The 26,659-nt window shown below is 46.0% G+C and overlaps 2 protein-coding genes across 4 annotated transcripts; one reads left to right on the forward strand and one right to left on the reverse strand.

The window, feature by feature from the left end:
* Positions 1-469: 469 nt before the first annotated feature.
* Positions 470-12,918, forward strand: plekhd1 (pleckstrin homology domain containing, family D (with coiled-coil domains) member 1). 2 transcript variants are annotated; one of them, XM_056427238.1, is made up of 13 exons: positions 470-831; positions 2,050-2,143; positions 2,624-2,713; positions 3,954-4,030; positions 4,725-4,816; positions 4,914-4,966; positions 5,125-5,219; positions 5,316-5,409; positions 6,936-7,153; positions 8,383-8,515; positions 9,849-9,993; positions 11,186-11,329; positions 11,934-12,918. In XM_056427238.1, exons 1-13 carry the CDS (start codon positions 677-679, stop codon positions 12,089-12,091), a joined length of 1,548 nt encoding a protein of 515 aa, XP_056283213.1. In that variant the 5' UTR covers positions 470-676; the 3' UTR covers positions 12,092-12,918. The 2 variants fall into 2 exon arrangements, with proteins under 2 accessions (XP_056283213.1, XP_056283212.1); XM_056427237.1 differs by having other exon boundaries at positions 11,186-12,026.
* ccdc177 (coiled-coil domain containing 177) lies at positions 12,697-19,019 on the reverse strand. Of its 2 annotated transcripts, XM_056427236.1 has the most exons (4): positions 18,615-19,019; positions 15,433-17,930; positions 14,239-14,278; positions 12,697-13,099 (listed from the first exon to the last, which is right to left on the reverse strand). In XM_056427236.1, the coding sequence occupies exons 2-3, from the start codon at positions 17,916-17,918 to the stop codon at positions 14,275-14,277; spliced, it is 2,490 nt and encodes an 829-aa protein (XP_056283211.1). In that variant the 5' UTR covers positions 17,919-17,930; positions 18,615-19,019; the 3' UTR covers positions 12,697-13,099; positions 14,239-14,274. The 2 variants fall into 2 exon arrangements, with proteins under 2 accessions (XP_056283211.1, XP_056283210.1); XM_056427235.1 differs by lacking the exon at positions 14,239-14,278.
* Between the last annotated feature and the right edge of the window lie 7,640 nt (positions 19,020-26,659).

Consider the following 26,659-nt stretch of genomic DNA (forward strand, 5'->3'; position numbering starts at 1 on the left):
TATCTTGATAATCTGCTCTCCGCCTGCTCCGACACATGTTGTGTAAATTAATCCGATGCTCAAACGGAGCTGAGCTGCACGTTAACCGACTCTCCATCCTCAGCAGCCACGTCTCTGACCCAGATGTTCCACTAATTCACCACTGGAGCAACGGATGGAGTGAATGATGGAGTGAGGGATGGAGTGGGTGATGGAGTTGGTAATGCAGTGATGGCTGGGGAGTCTGTATACCTGCAGAGAGCTGCAGACCGCGGCGACTGCAGTGATGTGATAGAACAGCTTTTACTGGCTGGAATGTATCGACCGGCTTCAGATTCAGGAACTCACTCCTGAAGCTCCCCTCTCCTCCCCTCCCCCACCGCCTCCACTTCCTCCCTCCCCTCTTCCGCTCTCTCCATCATCCCAGTTCTCATGCGTTCCCGTCGCCGTGCGGTCAGTCTGCCTCCGGCGTATGGACGGCCGCATCATTCCACTCTGCCGAGTTATCGGCATTTGTTTGGTACTCTTCTGGCTTTTCGTCCTGAAGCTGTGCCCGCAGCCCTCTGGGCTCATCCGGCTGGTTGTCATCGACTTGATGGTCCTATTGTTTTTTTATCTTTTGTTCCGTTAGATAGTTTCGTTGTTGTCGGGGTTTTTTTTTGTTTCTCCCCCCCCGCCTCACCGGGGCGTGGAGAGCATGTTCTCGTCCTCGTCCAGGAACTCTCTGCTCTCGCCCTGGATGTCCATGGAGCAGTCCGACTGTGAAGCGCTGGACTTCAGCACCAAGGTGCAGCTGCACGGGGTGCTGTGGAAGAGGCCCTTCGGACGGCCCTCCACCAAGTGGGCCCGCAGGTGAGGGGACGGGTGCGGGTCACCTGCTGGTCTTTTACCGCTTAGCCCCAGACGGAGCCCTGCAGACTGCAGGCGGGGAGAATCTCTGCTTCTAGAAAACCTGCGTTAACTTTAAAAATCCTTTTAATATTTAGAGAGTGGACATTCATGGTGGAGAACATTCTCCTCGTATTTTATTTCCTAAGAGTGTCGGAAGATCCTTAGAAGTTCATCTTTGCTGTGATATATTTTGGAAAAACAATACTTTGACATCACGGGTATAAAAACATGTATTTAAAGTGTAAACAAAGTTGTATTTGCTTTACAGCTGCAGTATATATGCAGTGACACAAACTACAAAACATGTTTATGTGACACTTCAGAATCCTGGTCGATAACATTTTCAGACTTTATTGACTATTTCTGATGTTGACTGATCTTTTCTTGCTTTATGAACATTGAGGGTTTGGGGTAATGACTTTATATAACAACAGGGTGGTCTCAGGGCTTTTGGCATCCCACTATCAGAGCATTCTGACGTGAGAGAATCTTTGAGGTGGTACCTTACGTCACGATGATGCTTTGCGTTTACATGCGAGTCCATTTGCTGCACACTCTTTGTAACCTTTCCCAAAGGTCAAAAGGTCGGTGGATTTGTTCGGTAAATTCTCATTTTGTGGCCAAACTGGAGAGATTTCAGTGCGATGACCTTTAGATGTGCGTGACTGACCCTCAGAGACTTTGAATAAACTCCCTCAACACGCCACTGCTCTGATTTCACACGTTAAGGTCAGCAAAACTCATCCGAATAACGTCTCTCTGAAGAGGAGACGCTATTAACTGGAGGCACCGAGTTTGAGAAAGAAGAGGCGCAAGGAGCTTGGAAAGAAAAGTGAAATTAAGGATGCAGAGTTTTTTAAGCTGGAACATTAAACTCGGGTTACCTCGGATTCTGCTGCAGATAATTTGATAATTATTCATTTAAATTAAAATAAAACATTCTGAGAAGGTGAAAGTCTTTACAACTCGTATGCAGCCCAAGACGACGGAGGGCAAGAGCGGCTTTGTGTTTATGAGTTACAAGAATCAGAGATTTACAACAGAGCTTTAGTGGTCACTTGATGGATGAAATATGTCCATCATTTACACCGAGCCAGAAGCATAAAGTGAAATGTACGGGAGTGTGTCGGCTCCTCGGACCTTCTCACTGTCGCTTTCATTGTCTTCCTCGGTTCAAAGATTCTTCATCATCAAAGACAGCTTCTTGCTCTACTATGCGGAGAGCGAGAGGAGAAACTTTGAGACCAACCGGTACTTCAACATCCACCCCAAGGTGAGCCGCTGCCCCCTCTCTGACCCCCGCAAGATGCTTGTTGCTTTTCTTTTTTTGAGCGGATGACTACGTGCACTTAAACATTTTTGAGGATTTTCTCTTAACCCTCCTGTTTCCTTTCGGGTCAATTTGACCCCATTCGATGTTTAATATCGGTGTTCTTTGGGGTCAATTTGACCCCAGGCTGTTTTTCACTGTCAAACATATAAGAAATATCAACTTTTTTATATATTTAAAGGGCTATTTAGGTAGTCAACAAACAAACATAAAGTACCTCACACTTAAACTTGGGAAACAATATTAATTCTAATAATTTTCTGGAGGTTTTAATTGCTGGGGTCAAATTGACCCCGAGGGTAAAATATGTTAGTAAAGGTAACAGGAGGGTTAAGTAACTTTCTGGTTTTTAGGAACAGAAGGTTTTTGACCTCTATTATCCACGAACGGCATTATAAATAACGCAGTGTGTTTCTGCCGCAGGGGGTCATCCCTCTGGGAGGCTGCGTGGTGGCCACCAATGAAGACATGGGCATGCCCTTCGCCATCGCGGTCAACCTGGAAGACTTCACTGTGAGACCCCCGAGCCCGTCACGCACTCATTCCTCTGTTACGTCATCGGCCTCACGGAGGTTTAAAGTATCGTTTGTTAAGACGAGTATGCAAACACACAAGTATGCAAACACACGACTAGATAGATAGATATAGATATATACTTTATTAATCCCCAAGGGGAAATTTGTCGTCACAGTAGCAGCACCAATAAACTAAACACACGAGAATAAAATATAAAATATAAAATATAAAAAACACGGATGAAAGATATAGATGTATACAAGTAAAATATAAAAAATAAAATGATATATAATACTTGTCTCAGAAATTAGAATATTATGATATTTTTCTTTTTTTTTCTGTAAAAAAAAAAAAAAAAAAAAAATGATTATTCTTCTGGCATTACTTATCAATCAACTGATTGCATTTATTCTTATTATGATTTATTGCTGATTATGGTTTAAACTCAAAGAAAATATCCTATCTCTAAATATTAAAATATCAAAAAAAGTAAAAAGGTAGGTATTAAATTAAACTTGAATTTGAATTGTTTAAGTAAAACACCTGCACACAGGTCCCCTTTCTGAGCAAACAACAACAGCTGTTTTGTTATTTTTTTTTTTTTTTCTGGAAATATATTAAAATTTATTTATGAGAATTTTTTCTTGTTTCTTAAAATATAATAAATATAAATAAAAAAAAAAAAATATAAAAAAGGCTGATGATATTTTGATTTGAATTGTTTTTTCCAGAATAAATGACATTTTGTTTTTAAAATATTAAAAAAAATAAACTTTAGACAGTCCTGTATATGTATATAAAATGAAACATATATGTATATATAATATATACACACACACAAACAAATATAATACAATGACTGTGCAAAGTATACAAAGTAAAATATAAAATAAAATATATATGTATATATACAACATATATGCATATACAATACAATACTAATGACTGCAGTGTAAAATTAAATTAAATATAAAAATATTAAAAATATTAACTATGCAAACACACGACGTAGCGTTGCGTGAATAAGCGGCCCGCAGAAACGGCCCTTTCTAAATCGTATTTTAACAAACTGTGAGGATGTGTGGGTCTAATCCTGCAACAAACCGGACTAAAGGCACGCAGTGGGACACGCAGTCAGTGTTACATAACTGTCAGCAGCACAAAGATGTTTTACAGCCTTCACGGAGTCCTTTATCGACGGTCTGCTGATGTTTCCGGTTGCGTGTGCGTCCCCCAGGGCACCGTCGTGCTGGCCGCTGAGTCCGGGGAGGAGCAGGTCCAGTGGATGGAGATGCTGCAGGAGTCGGGGAAAGTGTGAGTGTTGTTCTCCTGGAGGGACGACTCCAAGAGGCCATGACTCTTGAAGCCTCTGTGTTGGAATTTCCATTGGATTGTAGAATTATTTTTGATGGATGTTTTTGTTTGTCGGAAGAAAGAAAAAAATCCGGCAAAATCCTCAAGTGTGTCCTCGATGTTCAGCTCAAACTGGAGACTTTGAGTTGTAAATGTGACGAGATAAAGATGACGTGGAACAGGGTCTGATCCGGAACAACCGGAATAAGAATGTTGAATCATTTCTTCTGACGTTACGTTTCCCGTTGTCTGCTGCGGCCTCTTCGTGTACGAAGAGTTGAGGCTTTGTTAACACTGACAGCATCCTTGTGGAAACTAAACCGCTGATGCTAATGCTGATTAGCGCTAAACACGACGTACAGCTGAGGCTGATGGGAATGTCGATAGTTTTGAAGGTAATAGGTCGGAAATCAAAGTGTCGGACTGATTTAAAACGTTCCCCTCGTTGATGGAGCGTAAAGAAAAAGTGTTTGTGATCAATATAATTCATCCTCGCGTAAATGCCGTGCGTGAACTGTCACGAGAAACTCGACGGCCACCCGAACCGCCGCGGTTCATCCTCGGTGAACCGTGAATGTCCGAGCAACCGTGTTTTGATGAAACGGTGAAATAGTCGTCCCACGTCTTTGTTTGAATCTCTGCGTTCGTCCAACAGCACGTGGAAGAACGCCCAGCTGGGGGAGGCCATGATCGATAGTCTGGGGAATCAGGGGCTGCAGCTGGCCAAGGAGAAGCAGGAGTATCTGGGTAAACACGGAGGGGGGGGGGGCATCACCTCACCTCTCCTTTTCCAAAGGTTTAACAAGCTGAGGCGGTTTACATGAAGAGAGTTTTATTCCTCCAGATAAACTGATGGAGGAGACCGAGGAGGTCGGTCACCAGAGGGCGCAGAGAGAGGTGAGACCTTTTCATTGACCCCGTTCCCACGGCAACAGTACGTTCAGGCGGAAAGGGGATTGGAATTTTTAAAAAAAGTTGATTTTGGGAAAAAGTAAACGCTCTAAACCTTCAGCATCCAGCCGTCGGGGAGCCGTGACCCTCCGCCCTGTTTGCAGGAGCTGGAGCGTCTGAACCAGGTGCTGGAGGAGGAGAAGGCGAAGTTCGAGGAGGTGGTGGTGGAGCTGAAGGCGGAGCAGGAGCATATCAAAGAGTAAGAGAGAGAGCGTGTTGCGGGTGATGTTGAGCGACACCGGTTACGGCTCACAGTCACGTCCGTGAGTGCGACTGACCGTGCGTTGGTCGGCAGAGACCTGGACGACACGGCTAACTCCCTGAAGGGCGTCGAGAGCGAGAAGGAGGAGCTGAGCAACCTGACCGTCCGGCTGCAGAGATCCATCGAGGTGGGAGCAGCCGGTGGAACAATGACCCCACTCACGTGATGGGTTTTTACGTTAAAGCAACTTCCGGTGGGGTCGTGGGGGGTCAGAGCCGTGCGGTGACGAGATTACGATCACAACAAAAAGTCGAGAATGAAAGGAGGACGAGATCCGCCTCTTCGTTCTCTCGTCGTCTGTTTAACGTGAAGCTAGTTATTAGCTTATTAGCTTAGCATAAGAAGTGGAAAACGGGGGGTAAAAGGCCGTTTGTGAGAAACTCCAGGAAGGCAACAACGGACGGGCACTCGGTAGAGCGCATACCTTCGCATATCACAAGATTGGGCATTGAATTATGAACATGTTGGCATTAGTTGCATGCCAATTGGATAGAAATTGCTAAAAAGAAGATGTTGACCTTTTCATGGCCTTGGCCTTGACCTTTGACCCGATCGATCCCAAAATCTAATCAAATGGTCCCCGGATAATAACCAATCATCCCACCAAATTTCATTCGATTCGGTTTAATACCTTTTGAGTTATGCGAGTAACACGCATATAAATAAATAAATACACGGCGATCAAAACATAACCTTCGGCATTTTCAATGCGAAGGGAATAACAAATGTTCTTTTTATACTTCAGTTTTTATAAGGATTAACCAACGAGACGTTGAGTGCTCAGCGTTAGCGTTGGCGGCGGCTTTGTGACGTCCGACGGGTCGGCGCTCGGCTGGTTCGAGGCTTCAGCTTAACGGACGATTAGGATCCATCGTGTCATCTCACTCCGGAAAGCAAAGACGCACATTCACCAAAATAACTATGAAACGATTATATAACTATTAATAAACTATTCCCAAAACATCCACACATCTCAAAATGTATTTAGTGATGTTGATGTTGTGCTCCTTCATAACTCACTCACTGTGAGCCTCGAATCGTTCAGTCTTATTCACAAAGTTTATAACGGATCTTAAAATATTTGTGCATATTATAACTATAACGGGCACTCGGTAGAGCGCATACCTTCGCATATCACAAGATTTGGCATTGAATTCTGAAAATGTTGGCATTAGTTGCATGCCAATTGGATAAAAATTGACCGTGCTCTGGTAAAAAGAAGATTTTGACCTTTTCATGAACTTGACCTTGATCTTTGACCCGATCATCCCACCAAACTTAATGCGATTCGGTTTAATACTTTTTGAGTTATGCGAGTAACACGCATACAAATAAATAAATAAATACACTGCGATCAAAACATAACCTTCCGCATTTTCAATGCGAAGGTAACTAGAGTATATAGATCAACTTTTTCCCTCTTTTAAAAATGTAAAAAGACCTGAACATTTATTGAAAATATAATTTGTGATTTTTTTTCCAGAGCTTTGAAGTGAGATTGTTTTTCTTTAAATAGACGGGAAGTTTATTTCTTTATTTTTTTACATTATTTCCAGCGCAAATCATGATTGCTCAGCTTCCTGTATACATTCTTCTCCACTGAGGAGATTCGGGGGCGGGGGGGGGATCTGAATCGGTTGTTGTGTCCTCCAGGAGCTCTCTCAGGAGAAAAGGAGAACCCTGGAGCTGCTGGGGGTGAAGGAGCAGAAGGAGCAGGTGGAGGAGGTGGAGGCGGCGGGGGGCGAGAGCTCCGCCTGCAGGGAGCCTGAGGAGGGCGCGGACCCCGAAGAAGTGGACCTGCTGCAGGACCTGAGGCACATCGAGGAGCAGATGAAGGTCCTGCTGAAGGAGAAGGAGCAAGCCGACGCCAAGTGAGTGACGACTGAGACGGAATCCAACGTGGCCGCCGCTGCGTAACCAGACCAGACGACAGACTTGTCATATTTACTGTTCCCTCCGATTCTCCAGAAGTCATTTGTGGTGAATTTAACTCACACAAATGACTCCGAGAGTGATGTAAGTGTCGGGGTCAAACATTAGAAACATACGAGGTGATGTAAGCCGACACGAGGGCCGCGGTTTCCTTCTGGGGCCGAACCCTGCAGGAGGCCCCTGTGCTAATGGCACAGAGGATGTTACCGCTGGTGGAAATGTGTATCGATCCGTAAACAACCAGCCATTGATCAGCACCAGTAAGTGGGATATTACAGGCAGCCGCTATCGACTGTGCAGCACTAATGTTCTGCTGCGAGCCGTATCGTTATGTTTCCATGAGCTCTCACTCCCCTCTCCTCCTCCTCCTCCTCCTCCTCCTCCTCCTGACCGACACAAACAGCTGCATGACAAAAGAGAAGAAAACATAATCATACGGAAGAGTTTCAAACCAGATGCAAAGTCAAACTGATGAGCAACAAAGGTCAAAATATCTGACGATCTATTACACAAAGAATGTTATTATTGTTTTATGATATTAGAATTGACATTTAAAATTTTTTATAGCAGCATTTTATTTGTTATTAATAATCATTTCTAAAAATGTATTGGGGATGTACGAAATCTCAATTTTTCATGAATTTTAATTTAAAAAAAATTATGATAAAACCACATCAAACTTTAAAAAACTACCTGGCTGTCTAAAGGTAATTCTGCCCGGCAACACCTCTAAAGCTCACTAACCAACAGGTGATGCATCTTGTAATAAACGGCATCTGAACAGACTCGTAGCCCTACAGCCATGTTCACACGAAGCTCTTTCCCAAACTGTCAAACTTTAGATTTCTGTCTCAGAAAGTTCTCTGGTTCCTTTTTTACCTAGAAATTAAATTCCAGGTACGCGTTGCGCGCCTTCCTCTGTGTCCCGTCGAGCTCAGAGAGCTCAGCGGGGATCCAGCCCCGCGGCTGAAAGCCAGAAGCACTTTCCAGCTTACGCTCTGAGCTTTAAAAAGGGCTTAAAATAACCAGCTGAATCATTTAAAATCACCAAAATCTGAGTTATGATATGACCGTGTCCTCGTTAGGATAAAGACATGCACATATTCCTCTGTGTTGTTGTGTTGTGCATGGAGATGATGCTGTTGTTGTTGTTGTTGTTGTTGTTCAGGCTCCGGGAGAACGACCAGCGGGCTCAGGTCCTGCAGCAGGAGAGGGAGTACTTCTCCTCTCAGGCTCGGACGCTGCAGCAGTCGCTCTCTCAGCTCACCGTGGACAAGCAGCAGACCGAGGCCGAGCTCAAGGTAACGGAGGCGTCGGCCACGGCGGCGTCGTCAACGGCGACCGCGTGTTCGGTTCCCACCGGTCCACCGGGACGACTTCCTTTACTCCTGTCGGTCTGTGCGTTTATTTGTAGAGCCCATTTTCACAAATTTAAAATGTGTCTCAGAGTGCTTTACAATCTGAACACATAGACATCCCTGACCTTTGACCTCACATCAGATCAGGAACAACTCCCACTGACCTCATCGTCCCGTGACCTCATCGTCCCAAATGTACATCAACTCAAGCTCAGCAGGTCCTTATTGTAATAAACTTGATACACATTTGTTTTAATGACAGCTGAAAAAGGGTGAGTTTTTAACGCGTATTTCAGGCTTTAAAGCTGTTTTTTTTTAGGATTTGTAAACAACACAATGAAAAAGGGCTCGACGAGAGGAACGATAAAGACACCACTGAAGAAGAAGAAGCACCAGTTAGAAGGCGACGTGTTGTCTGTTGCCCTCATCCGCATCACAGGAAGTCGTTAGTCCAACCCTCTCATGCTCTAGAGTCTGGACCCTCAGACTAATTAGACCTCACATCAGACTCAATGTTTTTAGTTCATATATTTGATGTATTCTGCCTTCTGGTCAATTGTGTATTTATTTGAAGAAGTTGGATCATTTTACAAGCCAACGTTTAATCCTTCAGTTCGTCTGAAACCTTTTAAAATATCTTTAAAGATATTTTTTCATAATATTCTCCCGTGAGCACCGAGGACGTGACCTCAGTGTTTGTGGATCCGGCTCTGCTTGAACAAACGACAGTCAGGGCGAATCTTTTTGGACAAACCGGTCTGGAGCAACTCACTGAGGGCGGTTCTTCATCCTGGATACACTTTCTGATAATTAAAATGTCTTCTCCTCTTCCTGATTTCTCTGGATGAAATTACCTTTTCGCTTCCTCTGACACATCGGCTCACGTTTCTCTGTCTTCTTCCAGACTTCTGGGTGTATTTATTCTGTGTATCGTCACTACTATTGGATTTAAATTCACATCTTGCATAAATATAAAGGTGGACTAGCCTGTAGCTTTCAGTTCATCCTGAAAAATGCAATTACTTTTGAGGGGCCGTCTCCTCCATGAGATAGTTGGAAGTTTAATAAACCGCAAAGTTTAATAAACCGTAAAGTTTAATAAACCGTGACCCCTTCAGCTGCTGGAAACCTTTCCTCCTCATTAATAGACCAATATTTCCACATCCAAACTCAGTATATCGATGTAACCCACTCTGTTAAAGCAACATCCTGTGTGTGTGTGTGTGTGTGTGTGTGTGTGTGTGTCTGTGTGTCTGTGTCTCCCTGTGTGCATTAGGTGGAGATAGAGTCTCGGGTGGAGCTGGAGAAGAGGCTGGATCAGGCTGAACAGGCTCTGCAGGACCTGGAGAGCGGGCTGGACTCCCTGGAGCGGACCAGAGAGACGGACGAGAAGATGAAGGGCGGCGTGACTCAGCTGAGGAGTGAGTGCATCCACTGGTACCTTGGTAACCGACGGCAACGCGCTGCAGGATGGCATTTAGTCTCCATGAGAGGGGGGGGGGGGGGTCATCAGGATGTCCCAGTCAATTAGAGACACACGTACAAGTGAGCAGGTTGAGATGTTCTCACACACACACAAAGTACTGAAGTTCATGAGTAGATCATCTGATGTGACACGTGACTGCCCCCCTCTGGACAGATGTGGCATCGCATGTTGATCATGTTCAGCTGGTATCAGTTGATGTTTCACGTTTTAAGTCCACAGAAAGTTGTAACTTTTATTTGATTCAATTCAATCCCCACAAGTTATCAACCTTTACATTATCCGCGCTGCAGCTGATAATTATATTCTCAATTAATTGTTTGTTTATGAAATTTCCAAAAAATGCCTTCTATAATTTCTTGTGATCTTTTCATGTTTTTTAAATAAAAAAACCAGGGGATTTATTTTTCATTTTAGCTTAAAAAGCTAAAGCTTAAAAATAATTACTAAAGTTTTGAATTGTTTATCCAAATAGTTGCTGATTGTTTAATATCGATTGACTATTAATCAGCAAATCTTTGCAGCTCTGTATGAAAATGAGTAATAATTAAATATTCCCAATATTCCATCTTTCATGTCTAAAGTTGTAATATTTATCTAACGCTTCATAGCTCTAATGTAAAGAAGAAAGACTGATATAAATATTTGCCAATATTTAGGATTTTGTTCCAGTAAAAGCTGCAAACAAATTCAATCAATGGGATGAAAACAAATGTAACAGTTCCCATACTTTTTAATAGTTTAGTTTACATATTTAAACAAGATAATGTAGTTTTAAAGCATGCAGATTTTTGGGGAGACATTTCTGTGGAAAATACTCTTCCACTTCCATTACGTACAGAAGTACACAAAAAGTACTTTGTCTTTCAGATTATTTTTATACTTTTTATTAAACTAGTTTTGTCCATCTTAAAATTACATTTAGGTTTCACCACCAATATTCCACTCATAATAAACAAAATACATCCGTCACATTCATCTGAAAGTGTGTGTGTGTGTAATACATAATAATAATAATACATTTATTTCATAAGGCGCCTTTCAAGGCACTCAAGGTCGCCGTACAACACATTAAAGCAGTTACAGTTAAGACAACCGGAGTGTGTGTGTGTGTGTGTGTGTGACCCCAGGGTTCTTCGAGGAGTGCATCTGTGCCGCTGAGATCGAGGCGAAGCTTCCCTCGATCATGAAGAACGCCGTGTATCTGCACAAAGCCGCCGCCCGGCGCATCAAGAGCTGCCGGGTCCAGAGGAGAGCGTCCAGACGCCACCGCCGTGAGTCAGCAGCAGCAGCAGCATCACGCCACGGCCTACACTTTACGGCTGAATTCATCCACTTGATGGAGAAAAAAAAGCTCATAAAAAGTCATCAGCATGTTAAAAAAGACACGCTGTACACGATTCCTGTATTAGCAGGCACGTGCACAGATAGACCCCTAGTGGTGCTCAAGCCCCTCCCCTTTTGCCCTGGATGAGAAAACTGCCCCTTTTTCTGGAGACAAATTGTTTCCTCATTCATCAGTATTTAATAAAAAATACTTTCTCTGTCATCAATTCCCTCCAAATGTATTTTGATATTTGACGGGGCATTTTATTTTTATTTTTTTTACAAGAGTACCCGTTAGCCAATCAGAACTCTTGTACTGTCGTTGCCATGTAATAATTCATATTTATTTATAAGGAAAATGCAAGCTAGCCGTCTAATCCTGCCAATAGGAAACGCGGGTCGAGGACCGCAGAGTTAGTGTCATGCTGCTTATGTTTCAGCTCTGTCTGTTTTTGGCCGATGGGTGCCCTTTTTTGGGGGGTTTGAGCACCTGCCCCCCAAAATGTCTGTGCACGTGCCTGATTGCCAGTGAGTGTTTTTCCTCTGTTGCAGTGAAGCACTCGAAGTCTTTCGGCGTCGCGGCCGCTGAAGGCGGCGGCATGGACGAGCTGCGGGAGACGGCGCGGCGCCTGACCTCTGACAGCGACTTCAGAGAGGGCGTGTACGAGCTCATCGCCCGGAAGGACGCCGCGAACGCAACGGAGGACTGAGGGGAGAGAGGGGTGTTAACGGGGGGGACACACGGGCCTTAGCTTCATCTCAATAGACGTCCTCAGATACACACACGTCTGGTGCATAGACATCCCTGACCTTTGACCTCACATCGGATCAGGAACAACTCCCAAACAACCCTTCAGGGGGAAAAAAATAGGGAAGAACCCTTCAGGAGAGAACAGAGGAGGATCCCTCTCCAGGATGGACAGAACAATAGATGTCATGTGACCAGAAGGAATCATTATACACAAATTAAAACACAGTAACAACACAATGAATATGACAGAGTGTATGAAGAGTTGGTAGTCGGCATATTCCACGATCCAGACCTCCACGATCCATCAGGCAGATGGAGGTAGAGGAGTGGGCGGAGTCTCAACAGTGGGCGGAGTCTCAGCCATGGCATAGTTGGTCGTCGGCATATTCCACGATCCTTCAGGTCCAGGATCTATGGAACCCAAATAACTGTTTTTATTGAACCTGAAGATGATAGAGCAGATTGTATTTAGTGAAAGTCATTATGAGTGTAAACTATATGGATGTTAGGAACAGCTGTCGTGTTATTGAGGATCGTTTGTGTACTCAACACACAATGCAAATCCATCTTGTAAAATTGATTTATTCTCCTGGTTTTGATTTACAGGAACAGACGCTTTGGAAAACAAAAAGCGGAGCGACTCGTCGTAACTCGCTGACTTTTTAAGGATAATGAACAAATTATAACCGATAACACCGGAAATGAGACGGAAAAGAAAGCCACGTGTCGTGGTTCGTAGGGACGGAACGACATGCCTCGATGCTAATAAAGCTGCGTTTGAACCTCGCACATGTCATTTATGGATCAAAGAAGATCGCACTGTTAGCAGTTACTCACTTCAATTAAAAAATAAACAAAAACCTCTTGATATGGATGTATTTCCATGAGAGGAACGGTTTGGTGGATCAGTGTGGGAAGAAAAGGAGGATTGTGGGTGACATCGCCAGCTCTTGTTCATCACCAGGACCTGAAGGAAAAACAATGAGAAGGGGATTACAAGCAATACAGATGTGTAGATGGATGCAGGTGTGTCTACATACAGACGTACCAGATGTGTGTGTGTTTAAGTACATATGTAGACGTCTGGCTCGGCGAAATGACACAACCTCTTTTATCTATATTTATGTTCCTGTTCCTCTGGGTGGGTGTACTCGGGGTGGGGGGGGGGGGGGGTGGGGGGTGTTTGTTGTCTGTTTATATGTGTTAACCCAAAGATGAAAAAACAATGGAAATATCAGTTAAAGTACACGTTTACTGTGTTATGTACCTGTCAATATTTCCAAATAAAAAAATACATAACAAATAAAATAAAATAAAAAAAATAATACATGTCATAGTATAGCACAGGATATTCAATGAAGATTGAATGAACAGAATTTCCTCAAATTCCTCATTTTCAAATTGAACTGGATATAGTATAAATAATACACATACTCCAATAATAATCAAAGCCTTTTAACAGGTGTGCAAATAAATAAATAATGTAAAATGTCATAGAAATGTCACATTATAGCCTATCATAAGTGAGTAATCGTAAATATGTCGTAACAAAGTCAGAGTGTGTTAAATGACCGCCGTCTCCCCGTGACGCTCCTGTGGCGTGGCTCATAATCCCGTCAGTCATCTAACGCCTCATTCAAAATGCAGCCCGGTGTTTGTCTCCGTCCTGAGTGAAGTTCAAGAACATCGGGGTTTCTCTGCTTCACACAGATGTCAGCGTAACGAAGCGATGGCTTGTTGTTCTCCCCTCCAAAATAAAAAAACACACCAGAAAGACGGCTCAGTCATGTTCCCACGCTCTCTTTCTGCTCAGTCATTCACCTTTCGCTGCTCCGTCCCGATTTCTATCGCTATGGCAACGCCTGCTATGCGACAGGGCAAACGGCTCATGTGGAGCTCCCTTTCCCCCCTTGTAATCTGTGAGAGGATCAGCGCAGCTGGAGGCCTTTGGAGCCCGGACAACGCTTATATTTTTCAAGTCGGGGTCAGAGTGATCAACGGTGGTTGTGATTTTTTATTTATTTATATATGTTACACCAAAGAAAACAGTTTGTAACATTAGCAAAAGGTATTGCGTAACACGTGAAAGCAAGAACAACCTCCTACCTGTCGACCTCAAGAGGTGGCGCTCTCTGTTTACGGTCATCTGACACGAAGAAGAGGGGAGACACATGAAGAAGAGGGGAGACACATGAAGAAGAAGAGAGGAGACACATGAAGAAGAAGAGACACAGGAAGAAGAAGAGAGGAGACTCATGAAGAAGAGAGGAGACACAGGAAGAAGAGGGGAGGCACATGAAGAAGAAGAGACACATGAAGAAGAGAGGAGACACATGAAGAAGAAGAGACACAGGAAGAAGAGAGGAGACACATGAAGAAGAGAGGAGACTCATGAAGAAGAGAGGAGACACAGGAAGAAGAGGGGAGGCACATGAAGAAGAGAGGAGACACATGAAGAAGAGGGGAGGCACATGAAGAAGAAGAGACACATGAAGAAGAGAGGAGACACATGAAGAAGAGAGGAGACACATGAAGAAGAAGAGAGGAGACACAGGAAGAAGAAGAGACACAGGAAGAAGAGAGGAGACACACGAAGAAGAGAGGAGACACATGAAGAAGAGAGGAGACACATGAAGAAGAGAGGAGACACATGAAGAAGAGAGGAGACACATGAAGAAGAAGAGGGGAGAACAACAAGACACATGAAGAAGAGAGGAGACACATGAAGAAGAGAGGAGACACACGAAGAAGAGAGGAGACACATGAAGAAGAGAGGAGACACATGAAGAAGAAGAGGGGAGAACAACAAGACACATGAAGAAGAGAGGAGACACATGAAGAAGAGAGGAGACACATGAAGAAGAAGAGGGGAGAACAACAAGACAGATGAAGAAGAGAGGAGACACATGAAGAAGAGACACAGGAAGAAGAGAGGAAAGAAGTAGTCCTCTGATGTCTCATCAGCGGCTCAGTCGAGTCCATCCTGGGGTTTTATTTCTATAATATTTCGTCCTTTGTCTTAAACTGACGGACAACAAGTTCCCACTTTTTTATTTTCTTTGGGGCGAGAACCATTTGAGTTTGTTTTCCTCTTTGCAGCACCTCTCCTTTAAAGCCTCTGCAGTTGCCATGGAGATGTGCTTCCTGGTAAACAATGAACCTTTTCATGAGCAGCTTTCAGTCCAGTAGCCAAAGAGAGGGAGAGAGAGAGAGAGAGAGAGAGAGAGAGGGGGGGGGCTCTACGAGCCGACGGGGCGAAGATGGAGGAGAGAAGAAGACGAGGGGGGGGGGCGCCTTCACCTGTCGTCCAGGCAGGCGGCGTTGAGCAGCGCCTCCAGCGCCATCTTGTCGAACGTGCGCATGTTGGTCTCCTCCCGCACGCGGTCGCGCACGTGGAAGGAGGCGCGCGCCACGGAGCGGGCGCCCTCCAGCACCGCCCGCTTCTCCCGGAAGATCTGCTCGCTCTTCTCCAGCTTCCTCTCGATGGACTGCAGCAGCTCCCGGCGCCGCCGCTCCTCCTCGCCCTCCACCCGCCGCCGGTTGACCCTCTGCAGCTTCTCCTTCTCCTGGCGCGCGCGGACGGCCCGCCGCGCCCTCTCCCGGACGCGCTCCTCGGCCGCCGCCGCCGCCTGCCGCGCCCGCCGCTCCGCCTCCCCGGCGCGCGCCTCCAGGAGCCGCCGCTGCCGCCCCTCCTGCTCCTCCGCCGCCCGCCGCGCCCTCCGGGTCTGCTCCTCCTCGCGCTCCGCCTTCTGCCTCAGCTCCTGGCCCCGGCGCTCCACGATTTGCCCGTAGTTCTCCAGGGAGCGGCTGAGCTTCCCCTCCGCCGCCCGCCGCGCCTCCTCCCTCTCCTCCTCTTCTCGCCGGGCGATCTCCTGGATCAGGGCGGCGTGGCGCCGCTTCTCCGCCTTGTTCAGGCCGCGCCGGTCCTCCTGGGCCCGGTGCTCCGTCTCCTGCCTCTTCAGCTCGGCCATGGTGAGCTTCTCCTTCAGCCGCTCCTGCTCCAACGCGGCCGCCCGCTCCTCCTCCAGGGCCTTCAGGTTCTGCTCCTGCAGCGCCTTCTTCTGCTTCTCGTCGCGCGCCGCCTGCTGCAGCCTCAGCAGCCGGCCGCGCTCCTGCCGCTCCGCCAGCTCCCGCCACCGCTCCCCGCTCTCCTCGGCCTGCCGCATCGCGGCCGCCGCCGCCAGCCGCTCCCGCTGGCCGAGGCGCCGTTGCCGTAGCGACACCTGCGCGTGCCACATGCGCTGGCACTGGAGCACCGCCCGCTGCTTCTCGCGCTCCTCCTGCTCCCGGCGCAGCTCGTCCATCCGCCGCTCGCTGTCCCACTGGAGGTGCGCCACGTGGCGGGTCCGGCTCATGATGTCCTCCTCCTGGTACCGGGCGAGCATCAGAGCGGCGATCTTGCGGTCGCGCTCCGACACGGCCTTCAGGCCCCGGCGTCGCACCTCCCGCACGATGCGCTCCACCTGCTGCGTGGTCTGCAGCGAGTGGCTGAGGTCGCCGAGGCTGAGGCTGCGGCCCGTCAGGGAGTTGAAGGTGGCCATGGTGCGGGCGCGAGGGCAGGAGACCTTCGCCCAGTGGGCTCGGGCGCCGTCCCAGCTGTAAGGAGACGAAGCGCCCGACTCGGAGGAGGTGCACGTCGTGGTGGTGGTGGTGGTGGAGGCGGAGGAGCAGACCGCCTCCGTCCTCCGCCGTAGGGACTCCAGCGAGTGGCTTTTCTCCGGCGCCGCGGCGTGAAGTTCGGGGTGTCCGTTGTGCTGAGAGACCGGCGTCGGGACGCCGTTCAGAGGCGTGCCGGCGCCGCTCTGGACCGCCGGCTTCTTCTTCGCCGACGACGTCAGCGTGGAGTTGGCTCGGGGGAAGGCGGGGCTCCTCGGCGTGGACCGGGGGAAAGTGTTGGACGATTTACCGCCGGGTGACTTCGCGAAGACCGCCGGAGGGCCGGACGAGAGCGGCCGCGCCGACTTCACTCGTTCCGGCGAATGCCGGGTCGACCCGTGGACTCCGCCTATGGAGGACGGCGTGGAGGTTGTGGAGGCGGGTTTCTTTGAGGGCTGAGATTTGGGCCATGTACTCGAGGTCGGGGCCGCGGCTCTAGAGGCTCTGTCGGGGGGCGAGCCGCAGGTCACCGGTCCAGAGGACCCCGAGGAGGCGCCGTGCCGCCGTTCCCCGGCGGCGGGCACAGCCTCGCCGCCGGTGTCGGCCGCCGCCTGCAGGACGCGTCTCTCCTCCTCCCTCACGATCCTCTCCCTCTCCTCCCGGCACCGCCTCAGTTTGCCGTGCCGGTCCCTCTCGTGGACCTCGAACAGGCCCGCCGCCACGCGCATGGAGCGGCCGGGAGCCTCGCGGGCGAAGTCCGCCGGCGGGCGCGCCAGCAGCTCCACGGGTTTGACCCCGCAGCACGCGCACGCCTCCAGAGAGCGAGGGCTCGTCAACACGTAGCGGCTGCCCTCCGCCACCGGCGAGTCGAAGTTGTACAGGTCCAGGTGCAACTTCGGCGACGGGTCCGCGTCGGGCTGAGTCTGCGGTCGCTCGGGCGGCGGCGGCTCCTGAGAGGCGCCGTCCAGCTCCGCCGGGGTCGCGGCGTGGCACGGGCTGGGCTCGGAACTGCCGGAGGGCGGCGTCTCGAACCCGGCGTCATCGTCGTCATCCTCTGTCCTCGCGCCCTCGGCCTGCTCGGCGCCCTCGGCCTGCTCTGGCAGCCGGAGCTCCTCATTGGCCGCAGCCGGCGCATCCAACTGCGAGCCTTTGCACCTGTTCGGCTCCTCGGCCTCCGAGGGGTCGACCATAGTTGGCTGATACTGCAGGTAGAAGAGGAAGAGGGGGAGGCGGAGGAGGTGGAGGAGGGGATGAGGAGGGGATGAAATAGTGGGAAGAGGTTTCAATTAGAGGATTACAGCATTCAGTCCAGGGTTTACGAGAGTTGCCGCCTGTGGGGGAGGGGCATAGCGCGTGCTCAGAGATGCACGCATGCATGAGCACATATTCATGCACATATATTATTATTTTTTACGCCAGATGAGACATTTCCCCTTCAGGGAAGTGACATAAGACACACAAAAACACCAGAGTCCTATAATAGAGGGTCTATTTTGGGCAGAGTTACTAGGCCGTGGAGAAATTGATTACTCATGCATTATTTTTCACTCTACATCACACAATCGACCCAGGAGCACGTTTGGATCCTGCAACATATCCATATTATCATAGTTTATAGAAAAAGATTGATTTTAAAACGAGATGTGGGGCTCGAGCTCGACTCAGCATCATGGACTCACACCTCTCTCACAGGCCTCTCGTGTCTGTATCAGCACAGAGGCACAACATATATGCACTTAGATTACAAAAACAACACGCAGGGTCAAATTATTATTATTATAATATAATTGTAGTTTTTTAAAAGACATGTTTAGCTGCAGTTCCAGGACAACATGTCACTACATTCCTCTGGGGTTCGGTTGCACCGCAGAAACACAGACACTGACCTGCCAGTTTGCAGAAGCTTTTCTAGACCGGTGCTCCGCTCCCCTGTGATCCGTGCAGAGGCCCTCGGTCCCCGCATAGTATCCGGCTGCGGCCCGTCGACCCAACGATGGAGCTTCACATCGTCGCCACCTCCAGCGACACGACGCAGGACCGACAGACGGAGGGAGGGAGGGAGGGAGGGAGCGCCCGTCAGCCCCGCAGAGCAGCGATGGGGGGCGGGGAGAGAGGGAGAGGGGGGGGCGGGGTGAATCAGATTTTTTTGGTGTTAAAAACAAAAAACGTTTACGAAAAGATTCCCCGAGCTGCAGCCGCCTCTGATCCTCCCTCGGCAAAGTGCATCCCCGTAAACATCCGCGGTGTCCACCTGCTCTCCGGCAGCATCCCTCCGGCTCAGCCTCCTCTAGCTCCGCCCGCCTCCGACTAACATGCTACCTCCACACAATACGGTGTGCACGCTGCAGATAACCAAGCGCCTCTTAATGGTAATGATATTCAGTTTCTCAGATTCTTCACCGCTTTAAGATTTTAATTTCAAGCAATATACAAATACGAGTAAAATATATGACATGAAAGTCGAAGCCATCTATAAATAGATGTTTAATCTGTGCAGGCTGGTGGATGAGAAGTCACGTCCCCTCACGTAGCGGCTGACATCTGCCCTCCTGCTTCAGTGTATCGGAACATATGCTGTAGTAACCCGTGACCGCCGCTAGAGGGCGCTGTCATATAATAAATACATGAACGCCGTAACTTCCTCTGCAGACAAAGGACGGTCAGCGTCACTTTAGTTTAATACATTTTCAGATCCATTACTTATGGAAAAGGTATCGATACCAGACATAAAAAGGAAGTAAAAGATCTGTATTAGCATTTTTATTTTACTTATATGTATTATTATACTTATATGTATTATTATACTTATATGTATTTATTATACTTATATGTACGCTGTATCAGCTAAATTCACGAGTAAGAGTACTTGTGTTCTGAAAGAAAAACAACTTGCGAGTGTTTTAAAATTATTTTTAGTATAATGAGATGATTATTACAGAGCCATTCATGTGTAGTTTGTATATTACTGTTAGTTTTACTGTCGTTTAAACTACACTGTTGTTGCCTAAAACACATTACCAGGTAGTTTTTGACAAATACCAAACATTATTACCACATATCTGCTTAAAACTGTTACGTCTCTTATTGACACGTATTATACATTAATATTCCTGAGTTTCTATTTCACTTACTCGCCAAACTTATTAGTTTAGATTACTATTCCTATTAGTATGTATTAATTAATTATGTATTCATTTAATTATCTGCCCTCGGACATACAGTACCTGCACATTCCTCTAGTCCCAGTGATTCTTATGAATAAGAGCCACTAAGAAACACTTACAATACTCCCACTAGAAAAACTATTAATGAAATCATTAACACATATTTAAATCATAAGTTTCATATACTTTGTGTTAATGTTTCTAGAATTTGCTTCACCGTCTGTGTAGTTTGACGCCTGTTTGTACGATGTCACTGACAAAATATAAAAAAACACTGTTTTTATATGTTCGGTCATCATCTATTCATACAGCAGTCCCCACAAGCCAATTTCTGAAAGTCTAAATACTGTTTATATTTCCTATTGAACCATTCGGATTCTCTAAATGACTAAAAGCCACAAACTCAAACGTTAGTCGTTTCTACATTGTAAGGATACAAGACTCCAGCGTTCTGAAGCCTCCAGAGGACTTAACACCTCAAGGAATTAACTGGAAAGAACAATCACTTCTTTAATGAAAAAAAGTGCCCAGAGACATGTGTCGTGCTACTTAATTGAGGTCAAAGGTCAGGGTCACAGACGGGGCAGCGACAACAGAGCTGGGGAGAATTCACCTTCGCCGGTGCTCCGACACATCTGTTAAGAAGTCGGTGGAGGGAGCTGCGTCGCTTCAAACGTCCCGAGGCCCGATTCGCTCGCGGTCTGAACGGGTCGTTTGAATCCGTTCAGTGCGGCGCTCCATCGGTGGGTGGAGCAGAAACACCTGGTGGACACCGGGGCTCTACTGAGGGCACTCTACTCGTTGAGGTGGAGATCTATTTTTAGAGAGAGAGCAAAAAAATATTCAGAAACGAACAGCGATGTTAAAAAAGACACTCCTTTTGGTTGCTGCTACGTAATTAACACCATAAGTGCCACGACAACTATTTCCCATTATCACTGGTACACTCGTGCAACCATGGAAACTGTTTGAGGGTTTAAATAAACACCCACTTCTACAACTACGACGAGCACAGCTTCTACTGCAACTATTATTAGCAATACTAGGTAGTAGCAGTACTTATACACCTATTGTTCTAGCCGGTACTCCGAGTGGTAGTGACCGTTGACCCTTTCCTTTACCCCACCACCACATGACTGGAGTGTATTTACGGAGGCGGGCCGGTCTGCTCCGGTCCAGGTGGAGCAGTCGAATCAGGATTAGATAACTCAGAGTGATGATGACCCACTAAACTCCTGACCCGGGGAGGGGGAGCAGTGCGGCTTTAATTGGCCCCGCCCCGCCAGAGCCGCATCAGGGGGAAAGCGGGGTAACAAGCGACAACAGGGAACGTGCTGGCTGGCTTGTTAACCGGGGGCCACGGGGTGCGGGGCTGGGGGCCAAAGGGGGGGGGGGTCGCTGCACAGTTCACTGCTGCGGGGGTACGCTCGGCGGAACATTCGGGGTGTTGTTGTTTTTGGCATGCTCCCCACCTCTCAAGGTTCACGGAGAGGTGAGCGGCTTTGTGCAGTCATGGAGACCACGGGCCCCGGCCGAGGGCGAGGGCCTCCGGCGGGGCCTCGTGAACTGGTTTTGAAGTGGGAAGCCAGTCTCAAAGGGGCCAAAAGCTTCTGAGAAGGAGCACATCTTGAAGTAAAACATGTGAACAGGGGCTTGAGGCGTGGCACTCAGGACCCAAAGTACTGTTTAAAGACAAATATGCAGTTTATTTGACATCATAGTTGTACTTTAAAAATGAAGCCTAAACCATATTCACATCCAATATATATTTGAAGTTAAATTATAAATGCTTTAAATGACATATCCCACTCAGCTTATTGTCGACCATGATGCTGCAGCAAACAACACATTAAAGAGTAAACTGTGATTAAACTAATACATTAACAGTCTACTTAACTTTAAGTTTACTATGTTAGAAACAGGACTGTGACCACAATGATTTATATTTTATTGAAAATATGCAATGAATGAAGAAGTCAGTCAGTCAATACTTTTGAAAAGTAATTACCCAGAGGTGTTTTTATTCTGCTGGTCTCTTTTTGTTGAGTGTTTTGTAAATGTTTGGTTAATAATGTCTTTGGAAGAACCTGAAAACTTAATAAACACATTCATGAATGAAATCTGTCAAATCATCAATATTTCCTGTTTGTCTGTTTTGCTCTTGCAGATTGGGTTCCTGTCTCGTTGGTAAACTATAAATATATATATTTAACTAGTAAATGATGTAATGTTCTGGATATAGTATTTGATTGGTGAAATTCAAAAGTTACCTGACATTATAAGCAGTAAAAAATAACCAAACCGTCACCAGCTGCAGCATTAAAGTAATATAAATATGAATAAATAATTGTTAGTACTATTCTTTTGTACTTTATTAATTCTGAAGCCAAAATGTTATTTTACTATGAATACATGACTTGTACTTATATTGTATAGAGTATTTCTACATCGTGGTATTGCTACTTTGACTATATGTATGTATTTATATATGTATGTGTATGTTTATATATATATATATATATATATATATATTGTTTTTTATTTGATTTTTTATTTTCTTTGTTATTTTTTTTCTTTATTTTATATTAATCTTCTGATTTATTTGATTTTAATTTAGGATAGGAATTTATAAGCATTTTTTGCTTTTCAGTCTTTCTCTTTTGTATATTATATAGAATAATATTGTATTGTGTTTGATTTGATTGACTGAATAAAATACACAACAACAACTAAAGAAAAGATTTGAATAAAACATGTACTGTCAACAGAAAACACGACGACTAAAGGCAGCGTAATAGACGATTTACCCTTTTCATTTCCCTTCATGAGGCGGATCTGATTTTCAGCTCCGCGTGTGTTCTAGTAAAGACACGGAAAACTCTTTTACAGACCTGGAAATAGAGAGGGTACGGTCGGGCTCCGCCTCTCTAGAGGCCTACTGATTTTCCACATTATTATATTCTACTACTATTGTAGCGGATCGCGCCAAGAGGACGCCGGAGGGGTGTTCGCCCAGAGAGAGAAACACGTTTACAGAGTGAACGATGCTCTTCTGACGATGTCGTGATGAATGATGCACCTGCAGGGTCAGACATGACACTTTTTACATTAGTAAACTGATTCCGCTATTGTTCTGCAATGACAGACATATATATATATATATATATATATATATATATATAACTTCTAATATGAGAGTATTTATTTAGGTTTCGACCAAACCAGAGCAAGAGAACAGCTGCAAGTTTGTTTGAATCAATTCTACATTTATTGTCTTTATATCCTGAGAATTAATTGATCTTTAACAATTGTTGAAGCAAATTACAGGAGTAAAACTATCATATAAGTAAAGTTTTCTCATATTGTGTACTCTTATTTTTATGTAACGGCTTTCCCATTCGCACTTTCCCACACATTTGGTCATGTGTTGATATGAATATATATATATATATATATATATATATATACATATATTGATTATTTAAACAAAACAGAATATTGTATTATCAGTAAATGTTTTTATTATGAATGTTCCAACTCTCCCACTGAGCCCTGATTCTAGGTTACACAAGCAATTAATCGATGTTAATGAATTGGAAGAAAATCACAAATTCCACTCTTTTGAGGGCTCAGTGGGACAGTTGAACGTTCATAATAAAAACTTTTACTGATAATACAATATTCTGATTTGCTCAAGTAATCAATATGTATATATATATTCATATTGACACATGACCAAAGACTTATGATTGAAATATTTATTTTTGGTACAACTGCTTCAAAATGAGAAAAGATCCTTCCAAGAATCTTCCCAGGAAGCTACGGACCAATCAGATACGGCGTTACCGTCCGCCCACGAGCAGCAGAAAGTCTCACCCCGGTACTGAATGCGAGCGGGTCGGCGGTACCGGATGAACGCGGCGACATTCTCGACGACCTCGTCTTTTCACTCTCCGGTCCTGTGAAGGCCGAGACCTCTGGCTGCCCCCGGTTCTCACGTCCAGCCTCGGTTTGCAAACAGAGAAAAGGGCACGTTTTCTGGACAGTTCCAACAACTCGCCCCTTTTTGACCCGACGCTTTCTCCAGCCACCAAGCACACACACACACACACACACACACACACACACACACACACACACACACACACACACACACACACACACACACACACACACACACACACACACACACACACACACACACACACACACACACACACACATCACCCCCGTCCCCCGCTCTGCCTCCTCGGTGGAAGGGGAAAAGGTCCCCGAGACGGAGCTGTTCATTCAATCAGAAGAGCGCTACGCTCAATTAGGCCCCCATAAGGGCTCTGGATGGGTCTGGGGGCCCCGCAGAGGCCGGGCGGCCCAGTCCCCACGAGGTATTAATTGTGGATGACAGTGTGTAAACAGTGGGGTGAATAGACGGCGCAGGTGCGGGACACCCGAGTCCAGACTCAAAAGCCCTTTTCACACCCTGTTGCCATTTTCTCTTTCATTCTCTCTCTGCTCAAATAATCCCTCACATCTCTGATTAATGTCACAGATAATTTGGCTTTGTGGGCTTATTTATTTGTTTACTGTGCGTTTTCCTGCTGCTACGTCAGTGTGTGTGTGTGTGTGTGTGTTTGAAGAGGGTAACGAGAGGCCAGGTTGCCGCTGTCCAGAACTGTTGGCCAGCCAAGGGCTCATATCTTCGGGCTCCTCGTTTTCAGGAGCTAATGAAAATTGTGGCCAGTAAATGTAAAATATGAGGAATTTATTAAATGAAATCCAGATGACACTTTAAAAAGGAGTGAGCTTTCCATCTGACCTCCACCCACCCATCCCTCGGTCCGTCTGTATTTCATTCAGAACTCATGTTTGACAACATTAACTTCACTCGGGCTGCTTTCACAGGGCTATTATTCAGATTATATTCCTGGATTACTGATGCATTCATTTAGTTGCATCACAGTAGACGCTGGAGATACACTTAGTAGTTCAATAAACAACGTATTTTACAACCGTGTGTGTTTTGCATGTAAAACTATTTTTTTAAAAGTTGCTTAAGGTCTCAAATTAATGAAATTGAGGACACTTACAATATTTCCCTCTGACATGTAAAGGAGTAGAAGTCTCACAACATGGAAAGTACTTCAATAGGGAACGACTCCGGTGGCCATAAGAAGTATGTGTATGCTGTACTATAAGTAGTAATAACACTTAACAGATAAAGGACAATTGTGAAAATCTTTTTCCTACATGCTTTCCCTACAACAGCTTTACACCCCAGAAAACCTTGTCTTCTTTGTTGGGGGGGCTGAAGCGAGAGAGGGAAGAGCAGATATATAAACTGATCTCGTTAACATTCCAAGAGACACTCCCCCCCCCCTCTATACTCCTCATCCTCACCTCCCACAGCATTTCTCCACTCGCACCAGGTCATGAGTGGACCGGCTGGCAGAGAGGAAGAAGAGGGGAAGATGAAGGCCCCATGGGGGGGGGGGGGCATCCAGCCTCTCACAGCTCTGATAACGATACCACACGGGCGCTTTGCAGAGCCTCCGCGGTGGTCCGATAAAGAAGAATCCAGATGAATTCCCCGTCCCCAGTTCGTTTAGGCCTCCATTTCTTTCCTCTCCTTTGTGTCCAACCTCCTTTTTTCTTGCCTCGCATTTGGCCCGACCCTCTTCACAAATTCTCTCCATCCTCTCGGAGAAAATAGCCCTTTGCTGAAACCGCCCGGCGCTCACAGAAATCGTTAATGCTGACCCTAATTGTGCCAATTCCAACAGCTCAATAGCTCTAATTACAAGGTTCTTCACTGAGGCACTCAAAAAGCCGCTGAACTGTCATCGGCAACAATTAAAAAATATCTATAGGGACAAAGACTGAGGGAGGGGGATTTGAGGGGGATGGGGGGGGGGGGTACCCATTCCAGCAAAGGGTGACCGGATGGCCCTTTTCAGCTCTTAAAAGCCCCGTTTCTGTGGGTTGGAGCTGGACACCTGCACTCAACACTCGGCTTCCCTCGCTCGCCCTCTTCGGTCTCTTCTCCTTTTTAACTCGCTCTCAATGGGCCTCACAACTTATCTGAAAGAGAAAAGATGGAGAAAAAGAAAGCGAGAGAGAGAGAGAGCAGAGGGAGAGAGAGAGAGAGCAGAAGTGCAGAGCAAACATCTGAGAGTTTGCAGAGTGACTATAAAGAGATGATCAGTGGTGGAGAAGCATCCAGATCATTTACCAGTACTGCAATATAAAAATACTCAATTTCAATTGAAAGTTTAAAAATCGAAAAATGTCCCTTCAGTAAAAGTGGAAAAAGTTATTTGTAAAATAAACATGAAGTAACTAAATTCATTTAAAAGTGTATTTTATGAATGACAGCTTAGTATTGGATAATAATGATTAGTGCTGATACATTTAATGTGCAATTACAATGTAACTGTTTACAACTTTTTTAGAGATATTGGTTAGTGTAATACTAAATTATAGATCCGCATGTAATTGACATCTGGAATCCAACTGGAAAGTAAATTCAGTTTGTGGATTAAACGGTTTAAGTACTTCCCCCTGAAATTCAGCATGAAATGCAAGAACTCAAAGTTAAGTACAAACACATGTTGGAAATGTATTCATTTGATTAATTTAGATGTATTTGCATAGATTTTTTCTTCTTCTAATAAACACTCAGCGGCCACTTTATTAGGTACTTCTGTAAAATATAATCTAATACACTAGCTGAGCCTTAAATTCTATGTTTGTTTTTCATTGACATCGTC

Source organism: Pseudoliparis swirei, chromosome 11 (genome assembly GCF_029220125.1).
Source record: "Pseudoliparis swirei isolate HS2019 ecotype Mariana Trench chromosome 11, NWPU_hadal_v1, whole genome shotgun sequence".
NCBI lineage: Eukaryota > Metazoa > Chordata > Actinopteri > Perciformes > Liparidae > Pseudoliparis > Pseudoliparis swirei.